We start from the raw sequence: 22,725 nt of genomic DNA on the forward strand, positions 1-22,725 counted from the left end.
AAATTGTCCACAGTCTCAAGTAGCACTTGTGGAACCGACATGTCTGCTCACTGTGCAGGTAGAAGAGGGTAAATACGTTTCCAGATTAGCATTCAATGTTAATAGGAATAATTTGATAATACTCTTATTTGCTTTGTTGCCAAAAGTTAGATGAGAAGATTAATAATACTCTCATATCTGTCCTAGTTTAAAGGAGATTATATTCTTGACTAGGGCTGCAGCGTATTACACAAATCATTTAATGATGTTGATACAGATCAGGTTTACACATTAATAACAAGAACCTTTGATCGGCAGGATGTGGGAAGTGTATTTAGTGATCTCTTTAATTCACCAGGTAGCACTCCAATGGACTATTGGCCTACTTACACCTGCTGGAAAAGGGACACAATGAAGTCATGAGTTAACCTTTCACAAAGGGTCACGAGTTTATCTCCATTAATATGTCTGGAGTCCAGGATGTGTTCAAGGCCGGGCTAAAACTTTTATACCGTATTTTAAATATGATTAGCACATAATTGCTGAAGTCAGTAAATAGTTACATTCCACCATTGTTAAGATAAATATATTTGATAACTAATAATTATACCTAATACTATTTATTAACAACTACTTATATTTTTAACATCACAATTCATAATTCATCTGGAAATTATCCAAAAGAGGTCCAAGCTAAGCTCTGAAATATACTGAAATCTATTAAATGTACATATATATTTTACACTTTTATGGATCTTAATAATTCAAACAATGACGAAAACATATTTTATTTACAGCTTTTTTTTCAGGTTAGAGCAACAGCCCGTCAAAACGTCTGTGCGCGTCCTTGTCTGCTGTTATAACAGGAAACCAGCAAATGTTAGAAAATCACTTGGGGCCTAACTGGGGCCGAGATACCCTGACTTTCAGTCCCTCGAGCTCCAAAACCACTGGAGCCTACATTTCCCACAATGCAAGCTGTTCACATCGTTAATCTAGCAATCACCTGATCCATCGGGGTTATAACTGTTCTCATATACAGTATGTGGTGGTGAGTCCACTGATGGTCGTGTAAAAACAGCAGAGTGCCACTTTATAGAGCTACATGCTGAAGAAAGAGTTCCGACTCATAAACCGTTCATGACGGCTGCTTTAGTATAAAGTCATTTCCGGAAATCCTTCACATTATTGGATTCTCACGAGGATCTGAGATTTGGGTTTATGGTCTTTACCTCGTTGTTGAACAGAAAAAAAGGAACAAACGGGCCTAAAAACAACACTCCCACAATGAAGACATGAGTATGATAAAGGATTTACATTAATAAATATGAAACAAACACCGTTAGACATCCCCTGAGAAAGAACGACACACCCAAAACAGACGACCACCGTCCGTGCTACAACATTGTGTCGACAAACTGGTTCCGGCAGGTTTTACAAACTTCTGCTGAAACTTTAACTGTTTGATTTTTACAAAGTGCTCAAACAGCGAAGCAGCGCCGGAACCAAAAGTATCATTGAATGAACATTTTAATAGGAAAGGACTCACCGCGGCTCCGACAACCCGCAGTACACCAAGCGACAGAAAACACACAGAATGACGGATATAACTTTAGTTTCGGTTTCTAAAGAATGTGAGGCTGCAATAAAGGGAAATCTTATTACAGCACACAGGAATATTTTAGAGATCTTCCATCCTTAAGTCAGCAGTTTGTGTTTGACTCTTTCCTGTTGGTTCTTTTGGTTTGCAACTTTATTTTTATTGATATAGAATGAACATCTTCTTTTCTCTTTCCCTAATAAAATGTGATAACTGCTCTGTATTCACTGTTTAAGTCTTCCTCATTTCGTTCTGTTCATGTTTTGTCTTTTGTCTTGCAATAAATAAATAAGTAAGCAAAGAAACAAACTAATAACTCCAAGATAACAAGAGTCCGTCTGGGTTAGTATAACAGCAATCTGATTACATAACAATGGCTGCACTAAAGCGTAGAGAGAACATGTCAGATGTAGCAGGTTGCAATAATTGATAATCATCTGAAACTATTTCATCAGGAACATCTGTGTAAAAGTTAGACAGTCACACTGTAATTACATCATAAAGAAGGAAATGTCACAAATTCAGTTTCACATCACTCCTTTCCAGATATTCAACTGGATTTATTTGATCAATCACATCATCCAGAAGATGTTTCACATAAGTTCCACTAAAAAAATCAAAAAAATGAATATATGATAGATATGTTGTCACACTTGTTGAGGCTCTTTCTGTCCTCATCTTCCTGCAGGTTTGCACCACAGATGCAGAAGCACACAAACCTGTTGTCACATCAATGTGGCTCCACCTGCTGACACCAGGTGGAGATGACAAGCACCTGCAGACGTGATGGAGCTGTACTTAAATCTCAGGATCAACACTTTAAAATGTGTTGGGACATAGAGAATACTGGCTACCGCTTCAGTCTTAATGTTGACGGTATTTATTATATCAATACACATTTTTGATAGTATTCATGGTCCGCATTTTTTCAGCAAAATCAATTCAGCGTATTCTCTCTGTATTTGTCTCTAACTTTTCATTGACTAAGGAACCAGCTGTTCCTCTAAAGGATTACAACTTTTACACATGCTGTGGGAAAGAGAAATAATGCCATGAGTGTGTGTGTGTGTGTGTGTGTGTGTGTTTCTCACCCCCCTCTCTGGTGTCGCAAGCAGGTGTACTGGTGACTACTGTCATCATTTTGTGGACAGTCAATTGCCCAATGTCCTTTTTATTGGCAGATGTAGCACTCGTCTTCCCCCTGCGATTGGAAACCACGACCTCTTCCTCCTTGTCCTCTGCCTCTTCTGTAGAAACCTGAACCCCCTTGGTTCTGTTGTTGTTGTGGTTGGCCCATGACCATGCTCTGGACCGCCTGGACCATGGTCAGTTGAGCCAAGTGCATCTGCTTTTCTTTGGCCTCAGTTTTCTTCTGTTTGTCATCAGCTGCTTGTTTTTCTGCATGATTAGCATGTCTGACAAGTTCAGTAAGGCGGGCTTCTTCATAACCAACACAAGTTAATTTCACTGCTGCAGAGATGGGTGGCAACAGTCCATCCAGGAAGCACTGTTTGAGGTGGCACTCCCAGTTGCCCGCTGCATCTCCTCTGGCTGCAGGCTCCTGAAGACCGCTGTGCTCGTTGAAAATAACATGGAGTCTGGCGTAATAGTCTGCTACAGTTTTACCAGGCTTTTGCTTGCATGATGTTATTTTTGACATGTTGATTTTTGGCGGGAAAGCAAGTGTCAGAGCTGCAACTAGTGCGGTAATCATGTCTCTATATGCGGGTGTCTGTAGCTGAAAGTATGAGAAAAAAGAAAAAAGTAAAGTATATCAACACTAGAGATTCATCACTTTATATCAATCAACAACAAACTGCAGAATCAGCTGATCTGGTTCATTCTTGTCCTTCTGCATTAGCATCTGTTTGCTGCTGAGCAGGTAGTCTACAGTGGCTTCTCTTGAACAGCTTGTCAACGTCCCTCTCCAGGATGGAGAGAGTCCTCGTTGTTGTGAGGACTGTCCCTTTGTCTTTCACAAACACAGTAGGATTCAATCAGGTCATTGGACATGTGCAAGTCGTTAGTGGAGTGAGGAGCTTTAGGTTTGCAGCTGGTGATCAATCTGAGACCTTTTCAGACAGAAGCAGAGTCGTTCACTGAGAACTGGTGTTGGAGTTGCTCAGAGTACAGTCGTTTGGTTTCTCTCACCGTCTCGCTAAACCTGTACTTGTCCTCCTGAATCGTTCTTCTGTGTTCAACCTCAGCTGTGTGAGCCAAGGTTTGTATTTGAATATTTGTGTATTTAAAAACAAATATTTATCCATTATGGGGTTTGAGATAGAAAAAATGCCACACCAAACAAGTAGATCAATATTAGACGATGCTGCAAAACTCTAGCTGGACTCTACTGTAAATTAAAGATGATGAAGTGCCATCTAGGATGCCCTTCAGTGGATAGAAAGTTATGAAGAGGCTTATAGGACAAAGAGAAACCTACATTATAGACAACTTCACAGTTTACTTCTTCTCTGAACTCCACAACTCGCTACTTTAAAAAGTGTATCCTCTGGACTCAGTATGTATCGTTCATAGTTTCATAGTTTAATTCTATATCCTAATAACAATCATCTTTAGCACATTTCATGCACTGTTATGAAGACAGCAAACATTTCAAAACATCTCTTCCTTGCACGCGGCCTATACGTTTTGAAACAGCAACAGCCAATGAGGAGAGGGGGAGCTCCAACTCGACCGACCAATGGTGTAACGTCGTGCTTCACTCCTCCTCCTTTTCACCAACATGCAAGTTTGGGAGATCAGTATAAAGGAGCAGGTGAAGGAGCAGCAGCTCAAACGGGACAAAAAGAACAGTTTGACTTTTGTTCGAATCACAGACTTCTGTTTCTGTTGAGTGAAACTCACACGAGGAGAAGAAAATGAATGGAGTTCATCTGGACTTGGAGACTTTCTCCTGTTGCATCTGTCTGGATCTACTGAAGGATCCGGTGACTATTCCCTGTGGACACAGCTACTGCATGAACTGTATTAAAACCCACTGGGATAAGAAGAAACTCCACAGCTGCCCTCAGTGTAGGCAGACCTTCACACCGAGGCCTGTCCTGGTGAAAAACACCATGTTAGCAGATTTAGTGGAGGAACTGAAGAAGACTGGACTCCAAGCTGCTGCTGCTGATCACTGCTATGCTGGACCTGAAGATGTGGCCTGTGATGTCTGCACTGGGAGGAAACTGAAAGCCTTCAAGTCCTGTCTGGTTGGTCTGGTCTCTTACTGTGAGAAACACCTTCAGCCTCATTACGATGTAGCTCAATTAAGGAAACACAAGCTGGTGGACCCCTCCAACAATCTCCAGGAGAACATCTGCTCTCATCACGATGAGGTGATGAAGATGTGCTGTCGTACTGATGAGCAGTGTATCTGTTACCTCTGCTTAATGGGTGAACACAAAGGCCACGACACAGTCTCAGCTGCAGCAGAAAGCACTGAGAGGCAGAGAGAGCTGGAGGTGAGTCGACTAAACATCCAGCAGAGAATCCAGGACAGAGAGAAAGATGTGAAGCTGCTTCAACAGGAGGAGGAGAAAATGAATCTCTCTGTTGATAAAGCAGTGGGGGACAATAGGAAAACCTTCACTGCGCTGATCCGTCTCATGGAGGAAAGAAGCTCCGATGTGAAGCAGCAGGTCAGATCCCAGCAGAGAACTGAAGTGAGTCGAGTCAAAGAGCTTCGGGAGAAGCTGGAGCAGGAGATCTCTGAGCTGAAGAGGAACGACACTGAGCTGAAGAAGCTCTCACACACAGAGGATCACAAGCAGTTCCTACACAACTACCCCTCACTGTCACCACTCAGTGAGTCTACAGACTCATCCAGCATCAAGATCAGTCCTCTGAGCTACCTTGAGGACTTGACAGAGGCTGTGTCAGAAGTCAGAGATAAACTACAGGATGTTCTGAGAGACAAATGGACAAACATCTTACTGACGGTGACTAATGGGAATGTTTCACTGCAACAACCAGAGCCCAAGACCAGAGCTGAGTTCTTAAACTATTCAGGTGAAATCACTCTGGATCCAAACACAGCACACACACACTGCTGTTATTATCTGATGGAAACAAGAAAGCAACAGCTATGAGTCAACAACAGTCTTATTCTCGTCACCCAGACAGATTCACTGGATGTCATCAGGTCATGAGTAGAGAGAGTCTGACTGGACGTTGTTACTGGGAGGTGGAGTGGAGAGGAGGAAGAGGAGTATTTGTAGCAGTCTCATACAAGAATATCAGCAGAAAAGGGGACGTTGGTGAATGTATGTTTGGATGGAATGACAAATCTCGGGTGTTCCATTGTGGCAATAACGGATGTGCATTTGTGTACAACATGGACCGATCTCGCGTCTCAAGTCCTCAGTTCTCCAGAGTAGGAGTGTACCTGGATCACAGAGCAGGTATTCTGTCCTTCTACAGCGTCTCTGAAACCATGACTCTCCTCCACAGAGTCCAGACCACATTCACTCAGCCTCTCTATGCTGGACTTCATCTTTATGATGAAGTGTCTTTAGGTGGAGCTCCTTCCTGTGTCTGTTTAGCCATGGAGGCTATCACTGCTCATGATGATGTTTGTTTACCTGAACTGACATTTCTCTGCATGAACATTTAAACTTCTCTGAGCTCTAAATGTTTGATGAATATTTGTATTGATGCTTTTATTTTGTTGTTTCTCTTCCACTGCATGAATCTTAAGAGAGAAAACACCAGACCTTCATTCATCCAAGATATTTTGTTCTCAGTAAATGTCTCTTTACTGATGTTGTTTGAAGCTGCAAAAGACTCAGTGAAGTTGTTACACGTCTTCCTGCAGTGAACATCACAGCAGGTTAACAGGGGAAATGTGAAAACTGAAGCTCAACACAAGAGGGCGCCTTCATGCTGATAACCAGGGATGTAGTGGAGGTTCAAACTCACTTTGTCTACAGTTTTCGTGAAAACATATTTTTTGTCCTCACAAGATAAATCTGAGTGTTCCATGATATGATGAGAGAAAAGTTCTGCTTCACATTGTTACATAATCTTTGCTGTTTTTAATGAAACATTGGATCGTTTTAGCCTCAATCAGTTATTAGAATGAGGCCGTCCGAGACGTTTAGAGGGTTAATGTCTCATTGATGGAGCTGCTAACAACTCATGGACATCTGAAACATGATAACGAGCCCCGGCTGATTTCTTTTAAGGTTTGAAACCAGCGCGTCAATCCTCAGCAGTGTGTTTGTATTTGTTGTGTAAAATCTTGATCTCAAAAGTAACTACAGTGGAATACAAAGTACAACGTTGGCTTTAGAGTAGTGAAGAAGAAAATGACAAGTTTAGTACAAGTACCATAAAACTCTACTTCAGTGTAGTACTTTGAGCAAACAGGCTGGTTTGAGATGAGATCAGGCGGCAGCAGCAGGAGGTCGATGACGAGTCCAACAGTTTCCAGCTGTCTTCAAAGAACAAACAGGAAGTCACAGAAACAGTTACATCCTGTTACATCCAAACTGTAGGCTACTTGTAGTTTTTAGACCACGTTAGGATAAATTTATATTTGTTTTTAAATATATTAATATAAATATATATGTATATATTATATACATATATACTATATATTTATATTTGTAAATATGTGAGTAGCTCGTATTCTGTTCTTAGTTTTTTTTTTACGTCTGCTCGTTTTGATAAGTGACATTTAAATAAACTACATTATCATACTCTGTCTGCTGGTTGTTGCTGGGCAGGTAGCGTACTGTTTATCAGAGTTTTTATAATGCCAATATGAACGAGGAGAACAGGAAAGTTGCAGGCCAGACAAACCAAACAATGAACTCGAAGATGATGTGAGTACATACTGTACTTATAGGTACAATCTTGACAGACTTACTTTAAATACTTTTTTTTCTCCACTACGACGTTACTTTTTACTTAAAAACACGGCTTGTGAACGAGGTCAACGGCGCTACCACAGCTTTACACTCGGCGGCTCAAGTTACCGCAATCTCAGAAAGAGAGGAGTCAGCGGAGGGTTATTCAGCTGGTTGCCATCTGCAACCACACCGCTAGATGGCGCCAAAGTACCCCTTTAAGTAAAGGATCTGAGTCGTCCTTCACATAAACACAATCGTCTTATCCACTGCTAATATAAAAATAGTGATCATAGCAGCTCTAAGGAGATATACGAAATGGAAAAATATAGATACAAGGTTTAAACTGGAGTCATTTTTAGCAATATGTTAGAAGTGAGAAATCATCTGTTTTGCTTTTTAAAAATCCCCTACAGCAGCCCATCTGTGTGTAACCACACACACACACACACACACACACACACACACACACACACACACACACACTCATTGGTACCCTCTGTGCTGCAGCGCTATACACCGCATTATTCTTGACCCTCCCTTCCTTCCTCTCTTGATTTGCTAACAGAGAACGCCCATGGTGGGTTTCAGAGGCCAAAGCAAAACTATCGCCTGATCATCAGCTTCAGACACACTCAAGCAAAAGAAAAAAGAAAAAAAAAAGCACATGCACACACACCCACGCTCACATAAAAACCTGAAGTTCCCCATGTTTTCTCAGAAGACTCAGGCTGTTACTGCCAGCATCACACAGACAGTGACTATATTTATATATATTATATATACATATATATATATAGAGAGAGAGATATATATTTGAATGATGTGTGCATCTGGACGGCCAATCGCGCTTCTGCTGTGTTGCCTGATCAGCTCAGGTGAGTGAAATGACAGCTCGATGGTTCAATGAGACGAAACGCTCAATGTGGAAACAGTCAGCGCAGAGAGCATGATACCGACTGGTAGTTTTGAAACACTAATGTTTTTTTGGGCTTGTGATCCATCACAGTAAATTCTGCTGTGAGCGATGCACTTGCAACAGGTTGTGAATATCACTGAAGTGCAAGCAGGTCAACCAAACAGTGATTTTTACGTCTCAGATTGTGGCGTTTTTAAACATTTACAGAGGACTAAAGAGGTCTTCTGTTTCACTCTCTTAACTCGTGGTCGCTCAGATTCTTTGTAGGAACACTGTAGTTGAGTTTGGGAACCCCAGGTAGAGAGGATCACCGTTTAATCTGTAGTACGTGTACAGTATATGTCAATATGGCGCTAAGTGATATACTTATTTTGATGTATTTGCATCTTCACAAAAATTAATTGAATGATGAAATGATTAACAGATGACCTCATAAAGTAGATTCAAAGATTAGTAGAGTATTTAAATGCTGGTTAAATGTTAATGCATCAATGATAACAATCCAACATTTTAATAACCCTCTGAAAGCATCTGTTCTTTCTTTTTTTAATACTCAAAATATATTTTTGCTACCAATGCTTTTACTTGAACATTTTGAATGCAGATGTAATGTTGTTACTGATACCTCAGTGATGGATCCCGGTGCTTCTTCCATCACTGAAATATGAGCTGGAAAAATAGTTCCACTTTGATTTTTGACTTTTATATCGGCTCTGAAGACGAGACCGTCGATAGAGACGCAACCTGGCAGTTGCCTTGTGCCACTCATTTTGCAGACTGGCATGTGGGAAACATGACTAATACATTTCTGACGGCCGGTATATGCCGACGCCCACTCCAGAGAGCTTCTGCGAGTGAGGTCATCTGATAGGCAGCAGAACAACCTCGGGGTGCAGTGGAACAATGGTCATAGAAAAGAGGAGCGAGTTCTTTGACTTGGGCAGGGTGTCCTTCCTTCCTCAGAGGAACACACTGGGTGTATTCAGCGCGCCACGAAACAATGGTTCACAATAGATCTGCTAAATAGGAGTATTATTTCACGAGATGGCAAAATTCAATTGACCCTTGCCTGTATTGTGTAAAGACGGGGGAAATGAGTTCATACAGACAACATGAACAGAAGCAGAGATTCTTATCTGTGATGAACGTGACAGATACTTAAATATATATACACACTGTATACCTTTTAGAGTCAGATCAGCTCCAATGTATTTTATATCTACTTAGTTTAGATGATTAAAGATTATGAAATGTGTATTCTTTGAGAGAAATAACCTTTTCCTGCAGTGTCTATTCTAAACATGTCTGTAGTGAAACTCCTCCACTCCACAGCTATATTTATTCATAAAGTGACTTATTGTGTCTTTCTTCCTCTCCCTGACCACTCTCGTGACCTCACCTCCCCTGTTTCCATTTTCACACCTGCTCCACCTCTTCCATGGCACATGTTACCTCCCCATCTCCACCCTCTCCTTCCCTCGGTGACTCAGAGACAACAGGAGAAGTCGGCTGCCCTCTGACGCTGTCTCCCTCCACCCTGGTGGTCAGGTATGTACATGGGAACAGCATGGTGATTATTTCAGTGAGGTACGGTGGCTCAGAAGTTAAAAGGGTTCTGTGTCTTTCTTTCCTCCATTTCAAAGGAGTCTCAGGGGTGGAGGAGATTTACACGTTTGCGCCAAAGTAATGAGACACATTATAAAACTCTGCCATTTATCTGCGCTTGTTTGGAAGCCGATGCACATTTAAACAAGTGTTAAAGAAAACGGAGAAAAGCCAAGCAACGCAGACACATGGAAATAATTTGACTTTTGCCCAATTGTGCACAAATGCCGACACTAAAAGTCAAGCAAACTTAAAAAACGCTTGCTCCTATACTTTGATAGCGTGCACTCATTTTTTATTTGTGTTACCACTGACCTCACTGAGAAGCGTACTCTTACCCTGTTGCTGTGTAAATTTATGTCAACTGTCAACTCTCCTGTCACAGGTTCGGAGATCCAGTCACAGCGAACTGCTCTGTATCAAGGATTGGCTTCTCTCCTCTTGGTTGGGTAGTCTCACTGGTAATTAATGCTCTAATATATGACTTGAAAACCCTGTTAGCTTAACCCTCAGCCTACCGACATGTTTAACATTCAAGGACTACAGACTGGGGTCCCCAAGAATAAACTACTGTAAGAAACAGCAGTTATTGCAAAATGTTAACTTATTTCTTCTCAAAACATTCTTAGTTTTGTAATTAATGTCGTCTGAATAAAAAACCTGATTATTAAAGGAAAGTTAGTTAATTTTGTCTTTGTCTTTGACTTTGTTCTTGTGTTATTGACAATTAATGACTAGAACAGAAGTCCAACAAAAGAGCGCCATTATTGTTCGTAGCTATGAATGCTGGAGGAGACCAGCTGGCCGACCCACATAACGTTATATCGAAGCCACCATTGGAACAGAATCCTAATAGCTTTGTGATTTGTGATCTTCTGCAACTCTAGGCAGCTCCTGAACCCACGATGGATCGGTTTCTGGTCTGGCGTGTTGACAGGATGACTGCCTGGAGCATCAGGCCTGCGTGCTACGCACTATCTGAACAGGGGGGGCAGTGCGACATTCATCTCCCTCTAACAGTCTACAGTGAGTGAGGACATTTCTCTTTCTGACGTGTTAGAAAAATAATCCCTTTTCCTCCTTTGGTTTTATATGTTGATTTGTCTCCACAGAGCCTCCACGTAATGTGTCCATCAGCTTTGTTGACCCCACTGGGCCGATGTTTGAGGGTCAGCAGTACACTCTGCAGTGTACAGTAGAGGACGTGGCTCCTGTTGAAAACCTCACTGTGACCTTCTACAGAGGACGGACAGTACTGAGTCAACAACAGTCCAACATCAACGACACAGAGAAGAAACCATTGACTGACATCTTCTCTTTAAACATCACCCTCAGTAAAGAGGACGATGGAGTCCAGTACTGGTGTGAAGCAAAGCTAGAACTGGGACCTGATGGACCACAGCGCCCTCCAGTGGTGACGTCACGAAACATCACCACCACTGTGTACTGTGAGTTTGTATCATTTTTTTTTTTTACCTCTAAAGGCTTTTACACACCGCGGGGTGTGACGAATAAAGGACACAAAAACGCAAAATACTTTGCATCAAAACTATTCACACCGGCAGCAATGCAAATCTGCGACAGTTGCAACACTTATTTATTAAAATGTTTGAATAGATTTGTGTAGCCAAATGACCAATTACCGAGATCCTATTGACCCAGAGCAGCGTCTGGCAGAGTATGAGGTACATTGTTTAGTTTCAGCTACTGTGAGCTAGTTTATTGAGTTTACATTTTGCAAAAACGCTCCTAGTGACTTCACGTTTTGCTTGTAAATAGTTACACATGTGTATACCTAGGGCTTTTATTGTGAAAGGTAACGGAAGAAAGTGGATCTGGTATGCACTGCCTTTGTCAAGGTTGAAAGGAGTAATTTGCCATCTACGTTCGGATTGCAGAGCCTCTGTGTTGTTATACACTATAGTGTACACTTTTAATATTTCCGTTCCACACAATGTGATTGGTTGATGTTTTTTCGCGGTGCAAAACCTCATGACAAAAAACAGTTGGAAAAACTACATCAACTCCGGTTTCTCTTTACATCTTTAAGAAGTCTTTTCATCTTTTTAATATCCCACGTCCTCTCACCTAATTTCTTCTGTGAAACATACATCCATCTTGCTTTTCGATCAACCGTCTTTCCCTCCCTCGTTCTGACTTGTCTTTTCTCTCAGTTGGGCCACAGCTGGTGTGTCCTACAAAGCTGCAGGTGAGAGAGGGAGAGAGTCTCAGCTGCGAGGTGAGAGGAAACCCTCAGCCGTTAGTCACATGGTTCAGAGATGGACAGGCGGTTGTCCTGCCCACTCACTCAAGCAGAAAGGATGCTGGGAGATACACAGCCTCTGCAGAAGGACGTCTCGGACAGAAAAACTTCACAGTGGAGGTGGAGGTCCTTCCTGGCAGTGGTACGTCTATATGTCATCAGTCCCATTGTTCTTTATAGCAGTTCTAATAACGAATGTTTAAACTTGTCTTCCTTCCTGAATTTCTGAGAAATGTTGCTTTGCGCCGTTATCTTGCATGATCAAAAGAGGATTTGAGTATAAATAAGTAAGAATTCCTGTATTGGTTGAATTAATTTGTCTCTTCCTCTCTCCAGGAACTACAAACAGCTGTAATGAACATTTCCTGTTGGCCGTCTTGCTGATTCAGATGATTAACTGGTTGTAAAGCCTCAAAACAAGTCAACGTGACCTGAGATTCTTCTTTCCACGCTTTCTGGATGAGCGGCTCCCGCTGTGAGAAACGTCCGTCAGGGACGACTCGTCGTTTTGTGTCCCTCTTCATTTGTACAAATGGCTCCGTTTCATATTAGCGTCTTATTTTGCAACTTCATTTTCAACATCTCAGGTCCCATTAGAAGCAGATGAAGTTCTCTTTTTGGGAGCTTCTGCCCAGGTACATGTTCTTACAGTAGGTTAATAAACTGGCCTCTCTGTAATCTGCACAAAACTTCACTTTCATATCTTCCAGACTGAAAGCTGCTCTAGAAAGAAATCAACAGTCACGTACAATGTAATGATCAACGACCATGCTGTTATCGGTCCGCCTCCCTTGCCAGAGGATGTTTATGGACTGTTTGCATCCTTTGCCAAACCATGTTTCAGTCTCCATCCTGTGTACATATGTTCAATTTTCTGTAGTATAAAGAAACACCAAAGTAAGGCGTCTACAATTTTTTTTTTAAACATTGCAAAGCACCTGGGGCCGCATTCATGGAGCTTACTAAAACAAAGAGTTGCTCCCGACAAAATATTAGATAATTATTACAGTTGAGACAAGATCCTGGTAAATAGAGGTTATTCAGAAAGCATATTATCCCTTCAGAGAACTCTTCAGGTGAAGGGAGGAGGACTGAAGAGTTTCTAAAGCAGAGGAGAAAATGGTGGAAAGACAAAAAGGAGAAACATTCTCCAAACGCTGAATGACGGAGTTAATAAGATCTTTTGAGATAAGATGCTCCTTTACTCCCACAGCGGGGACATCTGCAGTGAAGGAGGCCGTACAACAAGAGACATCAGTAAACAAACAAGATATAATAAATAAAACGGTGAAAAAACTAAATAGTAAACGGACTGGTTGGAGTCACGTTATTGCACATAGAATATTGATATTGCAAATGAAGTAAAAAATAAAATAACCAGCAAAGTAAATAAACAAGCATAAATATATCAGCGCGTGAATAGTGCTGCATAAGTAGGTGTGGTTTTTTTTGTAGACTTTTAAAGTTATGCTTACAATTTATTCAACAGAGGTGTTGATGCATAAAGTAGTGTTTATAATTACACCATGTCTGACAGACTTATTCTATGATCAGGCTTGTGGATTTCTACCACTCTAAGCCCATTATTACTTTGAATTCATTTTTATCAACCAATCACACATTGTTCAAAGAATGGTTCACACTTAAACTTAAAGATCAGGATGGCTCAGTTGCGCCGTCTCGTAAAGAAATAAAAAAAAAAAAAACATGGCTACACAACATGTAAGCTTTTAATATTTATTTAAAGTAAATCATTCACAAATACAAGTCAGCAAAAGGCTCGTTATCACAGGTGACTCTTCCGATGTTTCTCACTGTTTGATGAGAAACATAATGAGTGAGTCCTCAGTTCATTGGTATACGTACCACTTCTCCCTTCATGGGTCAAAACCACAAGAATTAACTCTTTTCTCTCAGATGACACACTCATCCAAACAGAGAGGACATGACATCACATCTTTGGCAGAGAACCACAACTTGACAAATTAATATTAGCTCATTAGCTCATTTCCACAGCCGATTCTGGTATCGTAACTCCTGTGTCCAGTCCAACGCCAAGGAAACTGCTGCCAGAAACAAAACAACAATACATACAAGACTTATTATCTATGTTCAAAAGCACAAAACTAAATCTTTGGGTTGCACTTTGGCACCAAAGTAAAAAGATGCATCCTTCAGCTGCTTTGATTGTTGCGTTGCATCATCTTAAAAAAGAAAAATACCATTGATGGTAATTCAGCTGCAAGTCAGATTCATGCTTTTATTACAAAATTGTACAATAGAAATGTAGAAAAATCAGGATTTACTGACTGGCTTTTTCATGAGCTTTCAACCAAATCTAATGTAAGCAGGTAAATGGGTTTTTGTTAGATCTGCATGGACGTAAAGTCAGGACATCTGCCGCTTCGCTTGGAATCGATTCATTTGAACATCTTTATGGAGGTGCAACACTAAACCAACGAAGTGAATAACTGTAAGATCACCCAAGTTTCAACTACAAAATATAAATGAATAAAACGTACCGTGTGTAAATCTGCACCGTCATTGGGTAGTAATGTCCTCGTCATCAGAGATGATCTGCACATGGCTGGCATCCATGTGCCTGGCAACCTGCAGCAAATTGGGCAAAACAACATGACACACCCCACTCATTGGGAAGCCGACTGGGCTGGACTGAGGAGGAGGAGGAGGAGGAGGAGAAAGAAAAGGAGGACTTTTGGTGTCCACCCCAAAGCTCCAGTGCTGAACTGAACGTTTGTATTTCGCAACAGCTGCTGCTATGAGCTCCTGGGAAACGGAGAAAGGTTGCTCCCGAGCCAGCGCTTGATCGGCGAGGAGATCCAGAAGTGACCGATTTGGAGCAGATGTGATGTCGACCGGAGGTTTGTCCGCCTTCGCGAGTGTAGAGGAACCAGCATCCACTGCCACCTCGCCCGTTGCACTCTCAACCCTTTTCAAGTCAGCGGCTTCCTTCTTCTCAGTGCCGAGCGACGTAGAGTTGCTGCTATTTGAGCTCACGATAATGACGTCGGCTGCCTCTTGGGCGAGTCCTCTCAGTGGCGGAGGCCCCTGGAGAACGCTGCAGCCGTCCGACGTAGCGCGGGGGCCACCGACAGACGGCTGCTTCTTCTCAGGCCGAGCCCTCTTTACTCTAAAAACACAAGTGAGACATCAAGGAGATTTGTTTTTGGACATCCTTTGAAAAAAAGAAAATTAACAAATGAGGAAGTATACACAACTACCAGTGATCTTTTATTCTCTGTGTTAAAAGAGAAGTCGATGTTTTCGCGGCACTGCCGTAGTTATTTGAACCCAAACAACCATCTTTTCCTAAATCTAACTAAGTAGTTATGTGGCCTAAAGCCAACTGAGTAGTTTCCTGTGAAGACAGAAATTCACGTGTTGCTGGCTTTCGCAGGAAAACGTACGGAAATGATTAACTTTTCGTAAGATTTCATACAAACCGTGGTTTAAGGATACGTTGTTCTAGGAATTCACACACAAAAAAAATAAAAAAATAAAATTGTAGGTGGAGCTTAACTCCTCATTGTACTCACGGTAATGATGTAAAGAGGCTCAACATTTTCCTGCTCTCCCTGATCAGCACCCTGAAGAAACAAATGTTGAGTAAGGACGTGTCTGCATGTACAATCAGTACAGGGGTACCTTTTTTAAAACCCAGAAAAATCTGGGTTTTACAACCGACGGTGTGAAGTTGCACCAGTGTCACATACCGGGATTGCATCCACCCCTTTGGCCAGAGCGGTTGGACCTCATTGTCCAACATGGTCTTCAGGTGGTGCTCAGTCTCCTGACTCCCTGTCCCTTCCTTCTTATACCTCTCCATTCTCACCTTTAACACCTCACACAAGCTCCCCCTGTAGGAGAGAAAATGTGATCAAATAGGCAGAAAGTAAACACGGCATAATGTGCACTTAAGCATGTTACTTAAAAACAAAAAAAAAAAAAAAAAAAAAACAGTCTTGGATTGAGGTCAATTGCCTTCAACAGCAAAATTATATCAAAACATCCATTTACAAACTCAACTCGTGCAGTGATTTAAATGATATGAGTTTTACTGCACAAGTTGTGAGTTTGTGAGCCGATGTCTTGGAATACTTTTGCTGTTAATGCGGCTTCCATTTACTTCAATTCAATAAGGATTTAGTCCGTTCACCGTGGAAGCATGCAAGAGGAACTATTTCTTCATGAATTCCAGGTAACATGCGACGAGTAATTGATATACAAACGGTCGTTTTGTGGGTGAAGTATTCCTTTAACCAACATTTCAAAGGATCTTTATCATATCTGACCTGATCTCTTCGTTCCATTTGAACGACTTCTTAGGACCGCCTCCTCTTCTCCCACCTTTCTCCTCCACATTGTCCTCTGGGCCAACATTCACCTTCCCTTCTTTCTCCTCCTCTGTGGCCCTGACATGGACATAAGGAGAATCCAAGATGATAGAAAAATAAAAGATATATACATCTCCAATGAGCACAAACCCTATTTGAAGAGAGACAGATATGCAAATTATGGATACAGCAATTCTTGGCTATTAGCTGCACAGAAATGTTTATAGGGAAACAAATAGGCTTTGACATTTCAAACGTCACCGATGATTCTAATAAGATCTATAAAATAAACGCCTTGAGAGGGTGTAACAGCTTTGATTGAAGCAAGATCAGTAGATGTTACATATAGCTAGTAAAAGATCTGAACTGAATGCATTTACAGCCACCTTATGTGGATCGTCTGTTGGTCGGTTATGTATAGATTTATAGCAGGTATTCCATCACTTGTTTTTGGCCATTTCAAGTCAGCATCTCTACACCTTTAACGTCACGTCAATCAGTATGAAAGAATAGACTTCTGGAAAAGAACTCCCTACATTTATTGTATTCATTATTTATGATATGTTTCCATACCTATTACACAAGATGAACTCACTTTAAAGCCTTGACCTGCTCATACACTTGGCAGTTTTGGTTGAAACACGCCATCTGCTGGGGCATAGCTCTGCCGATGGCCTCCTTCAGTTTCTGCATGGGATCGTCCACATCTGGGGGCTCCTCCTTGTCAGCGTCAATATTCAAGAAGCGAGTCACACGCAGACAGAAACCTTGAACAACCCGTACGACCCGTGACAAACATTCAACAAGCTCACCGTGTGCGCGAGAAACAGTTTCTTTACGCGTTTGAGGAGCGTGTCTCTGCTGCAGGGCAGGAATGACGACAGGTGCGTGTACACCTTGGAGCGCAGCTGGACGCCCTGCTCCCGACACTGCACCTCGATACTGGATCAAGAAACGGGGAGAGAGCTGAAACCGTGTTTGATATTACAATGGACAGCGAAAGCAAAGAATATACACGAGTCACAGCATGGTTATAAGCTAGAGATGGTCTGATTTGTGAGCACACGGGCCTCTCGTCCACGAGATGTACGCTTCCTTCTGCGTGGCGATACACTGGGCGGGTGTAGTTCGGTAGACAGAAAATAAACTGCTCACATCAAGGTCTGTGGATTATCACACAAAACACAAAGTGCAAACGACTGATAGGAATGTTATTAGTTTTGCAGGTACGTGTTCACAAACCACAGTATTGGACACGTTGGAATTCTGACCTGATGGAGGGCATTAAATCAAAAGGTTAAGCAATCATTAAAATTATTCATAATTCATCCTCAGGGAGACATGACTGTTTGTACCACATGGCAATCCAGTAGCTAAGATATTGTCAGATGGACATCGCCTTCACAGCAGCCACATTGCTAGCGTGGCTAAAAATATAAAACGGTAGGTGACGCACACAATTAGCAGAAATCTTGACCTCTGAACCTTAGATCAGTCTGAACAGCAGCAATGTTTTGACATTCACAACTGGATTCTGAGTATTTGCTTCATCTGTGTTGTTCCATAACTCACTCTAGCAGGACCGAGTTGATTTCCGGAGTGAAGAACTTGAGCTTCGACTCTCCCTCAGACGTCTTGGCAACCTGAAAAATGAGTGTACGTCATGCGTGCATCCATCCATCCATCCGTGCACTTGTCCAACTACAACTGATCTGTCAAACACAAGCACACAGAGGCGTCTTGGCTTCAGCATACACAAGTAACAAAACGCATCTCTTACCGCCATGAGTCTTCGTACGCTGTCTTCCAGTCGTGGGGGAAGTCCCTCTGGCAGCGGGACGCACTGATGAGTTGAGGTAGAGCTGCTTTGTGACGAGGGCTGGATTTGCTCCGATTGAGGCTTGAGCTGCAAGTTGGTCTCCGGGTTTGGAGGTTGGACTTGAGGGGCGGCATCAGGCCGGGTCGGATCGTCCGCTTTGGACCTGAACAGCTGCGTCTCAGTCGCAGGTTGTGGCGCCATATTAGGTGACGAAGTCTGTTCGGTGACGTCTAACAAAGAGTCTAAATCGATATCGAAATCCACCGCGTTGGCCGCTTGGATAAGGGCGTGGTCATTGGTTGAGCCGATTAAACTGAGGAGCGGGTCAGTCAACCCCGACCCTCCGCCCCCGCCGGCGTCTGCCGGACACAGAGGGATGGTGATGGCGGCCATGATGGCAGCACTCTTCTGATTTGCTTTCTCCTTCTTCTGACGCTCCTTCTCCTTCTCCCTTTGAAACTTCTTCAACATGCTGGTGACGCTCAATGTGCCGGCAGCCTGTCTCTTCTTTTTCTTCCTCATCTCGTCGTCCGGTCCGATTTCAGACAACATGCTGCAAGATAAAACACGTTACGCCTATGAGAGAATCTGATCAAATTGAAATGTTCGAGGATCAAAAGTCTAACTGGCTCTATAGAAGAGTGGAAACACCTGTGGTCAGCCTCACCTTGAGTTGGGATCCACATTTGTTATGATCGCTCCACCTTCTCTGCACCGCTTCTTCTTCTTCCTCTTCGGCTTACCCCGTCCTCCATTGACGCTACTTTTCTAAAAATTTGAATGTGTTGGAAACTTTAGTACAAAGAACAGTTTTGGCAAAACAGTCACTTATGAAACAGCATTTAAAAATGTCTTCTTAAACTGAAATCTGTTCCCAGAGAACAACAAAACATCCATTTCAATGCTTTTCCATGTTTTTGTTTTATTCCGAGATGCACTTCTTACTTCTGAGGGCTCGAGTGTTTCCTCTTCGGTTGCGAGGTCCTCAGTCTCAGAAGCCGGGCGGAAGTGCAGCATGCCCATATTTACATAGAATCCACCTAATTTGGTTGTGATGGAAGCCGGCACAAATTCGTCGTACTACAGAGACCAGCCAGAAATAATGTTATAATTTCATTCAAATAGATTTAGTCAATTAGAAGGATTAAAATGAATACGGCACAGAAGAGGTCGAGACAGATTGACGGACCTCTAAACGTCCAAATTGGGAACAAATATGAACAGAGCCAACACATTTATGAGCCAGAAATCCTAATTATAGTAAAAACAAAAGGCCTAGATATATCAAAACTGTCTTCAAAGATGCAGATATAGAAAATACACTATGGAGGTTTCAAATGTGTGACTCACAGCCTCAGAGTTGTCAATGAAAGAATCCTCTTCATCATAACCGAATCCGATATCAATCAAGTCCTGAATGCGGTCCTCCTTAGGTTTACCACCCTGCAAAGAGAGGATGCAAAATACTGTTGTGCTGTTTGTAAATTACATCATTCTGATTTGAGTTCAGTTTGAGTTTACTCAGACAGATAGTCGGTAGTCCACTTCAAACTAACGCAACAGTTTCAAAACAGGACCCCAGTCTTCATTATATTTACCAATAATGCAGGTTTGCAAAAATAAATAAAGTACTCACATATTTCTTTTCCAACTTCTTTGAAATAGTAGCAACCTCATCGTTGTCCCTCTTTTCTTCCTCTTTAAATCTGCTCATCTAAAAACCATTAAAACAATAATAAAAAACAGTTCTGTGTCATAATGTCGCACATTTAGCTTAGCATATAATCTCGGACAGATTGTCAGAGAGTCACAAGAACAAAGGTGACCGTGTACACACTCATTGGTGCAGAGTCTCCAATCATTCTGATTAGAAGGTTTTTAGAGGAAAAGGCAGCTGGTGCAAAACAACTCAACAGAAAAGGCAAAATAATAAAAGTAATATTGCATTTTCTAATACAGTAAGTATTGCAAAAGGATTTTTTTTTTTTTTTTTTTTTTAAAGGACTAAAACAGCATATGGCATTTTAAGTAAGTGAGAATCACTCAGTAAATAGTCAAACACCAATCATAAGAGTCTTAAAATGTCCTATCAGAAGGTATTTGCATTATTATCAATCATGATATTGATCTGACATAAACAAAAATTTAAATATAAAACAGCAAGGGGTCTTTTACAGCTGTAACCCACAATTGTTTGTAAATTATTGAAAACCTTTATTAATACAAGTCCAGTCATGACCCCTTCATTGTATTTTATTTTGTTAATTCAAGATGTGAGATTGACCTGTGGATTGATTTAGTTATTTTTTGTTGAAGCCAGATTATTGAATTGCAGCCCAGGCCGTTAAAACCATCAATTAACTTTTTAAAATTCGGATAAAAATCCCACCTTGTTGTCAACGAGCTGACTGTAGCTGAACTCCGGAAAGCTCCTCTCATCGGCCTCAAATAACGCGACCTCCAGCCGGACTGTGCCGGTGTCGGCGGCTCCACCTGAACCGCCGTCTTTCTCCTCCTGCAGGTCACCTGACGGAGGCTTCTGGTCCGAGGCCGGTCCGCCAGAGGACGAAGGTCCATAATCACAGGACAACGTAGTCAACTGAACCCTCCGAGACTCAGCCATCACAGCTGACCGCAGGCTCCCCGGTGTGTGTTTGAACGACGCTTCAAGGGCCAAATTAAGTAGAAATAGATGCAGGTGTGCTCGAGTCACGTCGTTGAGCACGCACGTGCTCAGCTGCGTCACACCTACTCTGGACACCGTTGAAAACTTGATATGTCAGTTATACAGGCTTAGCTCTGATATATGTTAAATATCGCCAAAGGATAGTAGTTTATTCTTATCTTTAATAAGTTGTAAGGTTGTTATTTACATTAATAAAACACATTTAATTGTTTTGGTTACTTTCCTTCATCCTTCCAGTTTGATTTAGCTTATTTTAGCACTTAAACACAGGAAATGTGAAACAGCTAGCATGTGACCCTTAACCAAAATCCACCTACCTGAACCTCTAACACTCACAAATAATTTGAATCTCGTTTTGTTTAAACAAAAACCGAAGAGAGAGAAAAGAACCCAACAACACATTGTTATGAGGCAGACTTTCTCTTGGCCTTAGCTTCCTAAAGTCTTCGCTTCCGGCAACCGCGTAGAGCTGAGAATACTCTGTCACATAAATAACCCACTAAAAATCGCGAAATGTCGTTTCTTTACACTTCGATTTGCGTTTCAATTAAACAAACTAGATATAACATGAGCTATATGTGCCGGCAGGTTTTTTGTTTTTTGTTTTTTTTACATTTGAACAGAGCCAATAATTACATTCCCTTTGTTTCCAGTCCTTTAGCAAAGCTAAGCTAACCGGCAGTTCATAATATGTTGCTACAAAGATGAGCAAATAAACCCCTTTCCCCAAAAAAATGTTGAAACATATTTCTATGAACAGTCTGTGCAGCGTCATTCTAATACAAAGTGCAGATATGAAAAAGAAACATTTGATATGTTTTCTTTAGGCTACACTCCTCTTAGTCCAGAACTTTAAAGCACTCCCTTATTTATTTTACATCTTACAACTGTTAAGCCATCAGGGTATTGATGATGTATGCATTGCAGATGTTCAACATCAGCACAAAGATACAGCTGCAGTGGATTTCTGCTGCTGCCACCTGTCAGCATATCATGCTGAGGAGATGGAAATCATCCTCCATCCACCTGGACACGTCAGAAACACACTTTTATTTTGAAGGGTTTCAGAGCTTTGAATGTTACCATGTGCAAACCCTCAGGGTCCACAAAAGCCACGAAGGGTTACTTTATGTCAGTTCCTTTAGGGTAGTTTGATTACTTAGCTTGCAAATAATAGTGGACGATGTCCCGTAAGGCAAGGCAAGTTTATTTGTATAGCACATTTCAACAACAAGGCAATTCACATAAAACCATTAAAAGCATCAAAATATAAGGCAAAAGAAAAGGATATTTAAAAACAATTAAGAACATTCATTGAAGCATTAAAAACAGTCATTAAAACACTAAAAAGCAGTGTAAGAAATAAAGTACAGTAGTAAAATGCAGAAATGCAGGAAATTGATTAATATCCTTGAATCTGGTTCCATTAAAGGCAGCAGCAAACAGAAAAGTCTTCAATCTTGATTTAAAGGAGCCGAGGGTCTCAGCAGACCTGCAGCTTTCTGGGACTTTGTTCCAGATATGTGGAGCAGAAAAACTGAATGCTGCCTCTCCATGTTTAGTTCTGACTCTGGGAACAGAAAGTAGACCGGTCCCAGATGACCTAAGGGGTCGGGGATGGTTCATAAGGTAGCAGCAGATCAG

The 22,725-nt window shown here is 41.7% G+C and overlaps 2 protein-coding genes, 1 long non-coding RNA gene and 1 pseudogene across 4 annotated transcripts; 2 read left to right on the top strand and 2 right to left on the bottom strand.

Moving 5' to 3' along the window:
* LOC116392176 (uncharacterized) lies at positions 1 to 1,574 on the bottom strand. Its single transcript, XR_004213315.1, has 3 exons — positions 1,529 to 1,574; positions 285 to 374; positions 1 to 50 (listed from the first exon to the last, which is right to left on the bottom strand). It is a non-coding gene; the product is annotated as an uncharacterized LOC116392176 (long non-coding RNA).
* A 2,773-nt stretch (positions 1,575 to 4,347) lies between these two features.
* Positions 4,348 to 6,332, top strand: LOC116392128 (tripartite motif-containing protein 16-like; annotated as a pseudogene).
* A 1,925-nt stretch (positions 6,333 to 8,257) lies between these two features.
* Positions 8,258 to 13,108, top strand: LOC116391947 (neural cell adhesion molecule 1-like). The gene is made up of 7 exons (XM_031862976.1): positions 8,258 to 8,312; positions 9,844 to 9,901; positions 10,344 to 10,419; positions 10,846 to 10,984; positions 11,071 to 11,406; positions 12,133 to 12,363; positions 12,558 to 13,108. The coding sequence occupies exons 1-7, from the start codon at positions 8,258 to 8,260 to the stop codon at positions 12,626 to 12,628; spliced, it is 966 nt and encodes a 321-aa protein (XP_031718836.1). The 3' UTR covers positions 12,629 to 13,108.
* Positions 13,109 to 13,944: 836 nt separating this feature from the next.
* On the bottom strand, positions 13,945 to 21,034 carry LOC116392127 (ubinuclein-1-like). Of its 2 annotated transcripts, none has more exons than XM_031863305.1 (14): positions 20,785 to 21,034; positions 20,032 to 20,109; positions 19,746 to 19,838; positions 19,341 to 19,475; positions 19,063 to 19,163; positions 18,357 to 18,948; positions 18,149 to 18,219; positions 17,389 to 17,518; positions 17,172 to 17,296; positions 16,535 to 16,654; positions 15,956 to 16,099; positions 15,779 to 15,829; positions 14,744 to 15,372; positions 13,945 to 14,284 (listed from the first exon to the last, which is right to left on the bottom strand). In XM_031863305.1, exons 1-13 carry the CDS (start codon positions 21,016 to 21,018, stop codon positions 14,763 to 14,765), a joined length of 2,484 nt encoding a protein of 827 aa, XP_031719165.1. In that variant the 5' UTR covers positions 21,019 to 21,034; the 3' UTR covers positions 13,945 to 14,284; positions 14,744 to 14,762. The 2 variants fall into 2 exon arrangements, with proteins under 2 accessions (XP_031719165.1, XP_031719164.1); XM_031863304.1 differs by having other exon boundaries at positions 13,945 to 14,287.
* Positions 21,035 to 22,725: the final 1,691 nt, after the last annotated feature.

The sequence above is a fragment of the Anarrhichthys ocellatus genome, unplaced genomic scaffold (assembly GCF_004355925.1).
Source record: "Anarrhichthys ocellatus isolate YVR2014 unplaced genomic scaffold, GSC_Weel_1.0 scaffold28, whole genome shotgun sequence".
NCBI classification, from domain to species: Eukaryota; Metazoa; Chordata; class Actinopteri; order Perciformes; family Anarhichadidae; genus Anarrhichthys; species Anarrhichthys ocellatus.

Bases quoted from the DNA above. Each gene is read 5' to 3' on its own strand.
- LOC116391947 (XM_031862976.1), top strand. From the start codon at position 8,258: ATGTGTGCATCTGGACGGCCAATCGCGCTTCTGCTGTGTTGCCTGATC. The intron at 9,902-10,343 runs GTATGTACATGG...CTCCTGTCACAG, and splicing joins CCCTCCACCCTGGTGGTCAG to GTTCGGAGATCCAGTCACAG. The intron at 10,420-10,845 runs GTAATTAATGCT...CTGCAACTCTAG, and splicing joins TTGGTTGGGTAGTCTCACTG to GCAGCTCCTGAACCCACGAT.
- LOC116392127 (XM_031863305.1), bottom strand. From the start codon at position 21,018: ATGGCTGAGTCTCGGAGGGTTCAGTTGACTACGTTGTCCTGTGATTAT. The intron at 16,100-16,534 runs GTCAGATATGAT...TCTCTCCTACAG, and splicing joins AAATGGAACGAAGAGATCAG to GGGGAGCTTGTGTGAGGTGT. The intron at 15,830-15,955 runs GTATGTGACACT...TTGTTTCTTCAG, and splicing joins AAGGGGTGGATGCAATCCCG to GGTGCTGATCAGGGAGAGCA.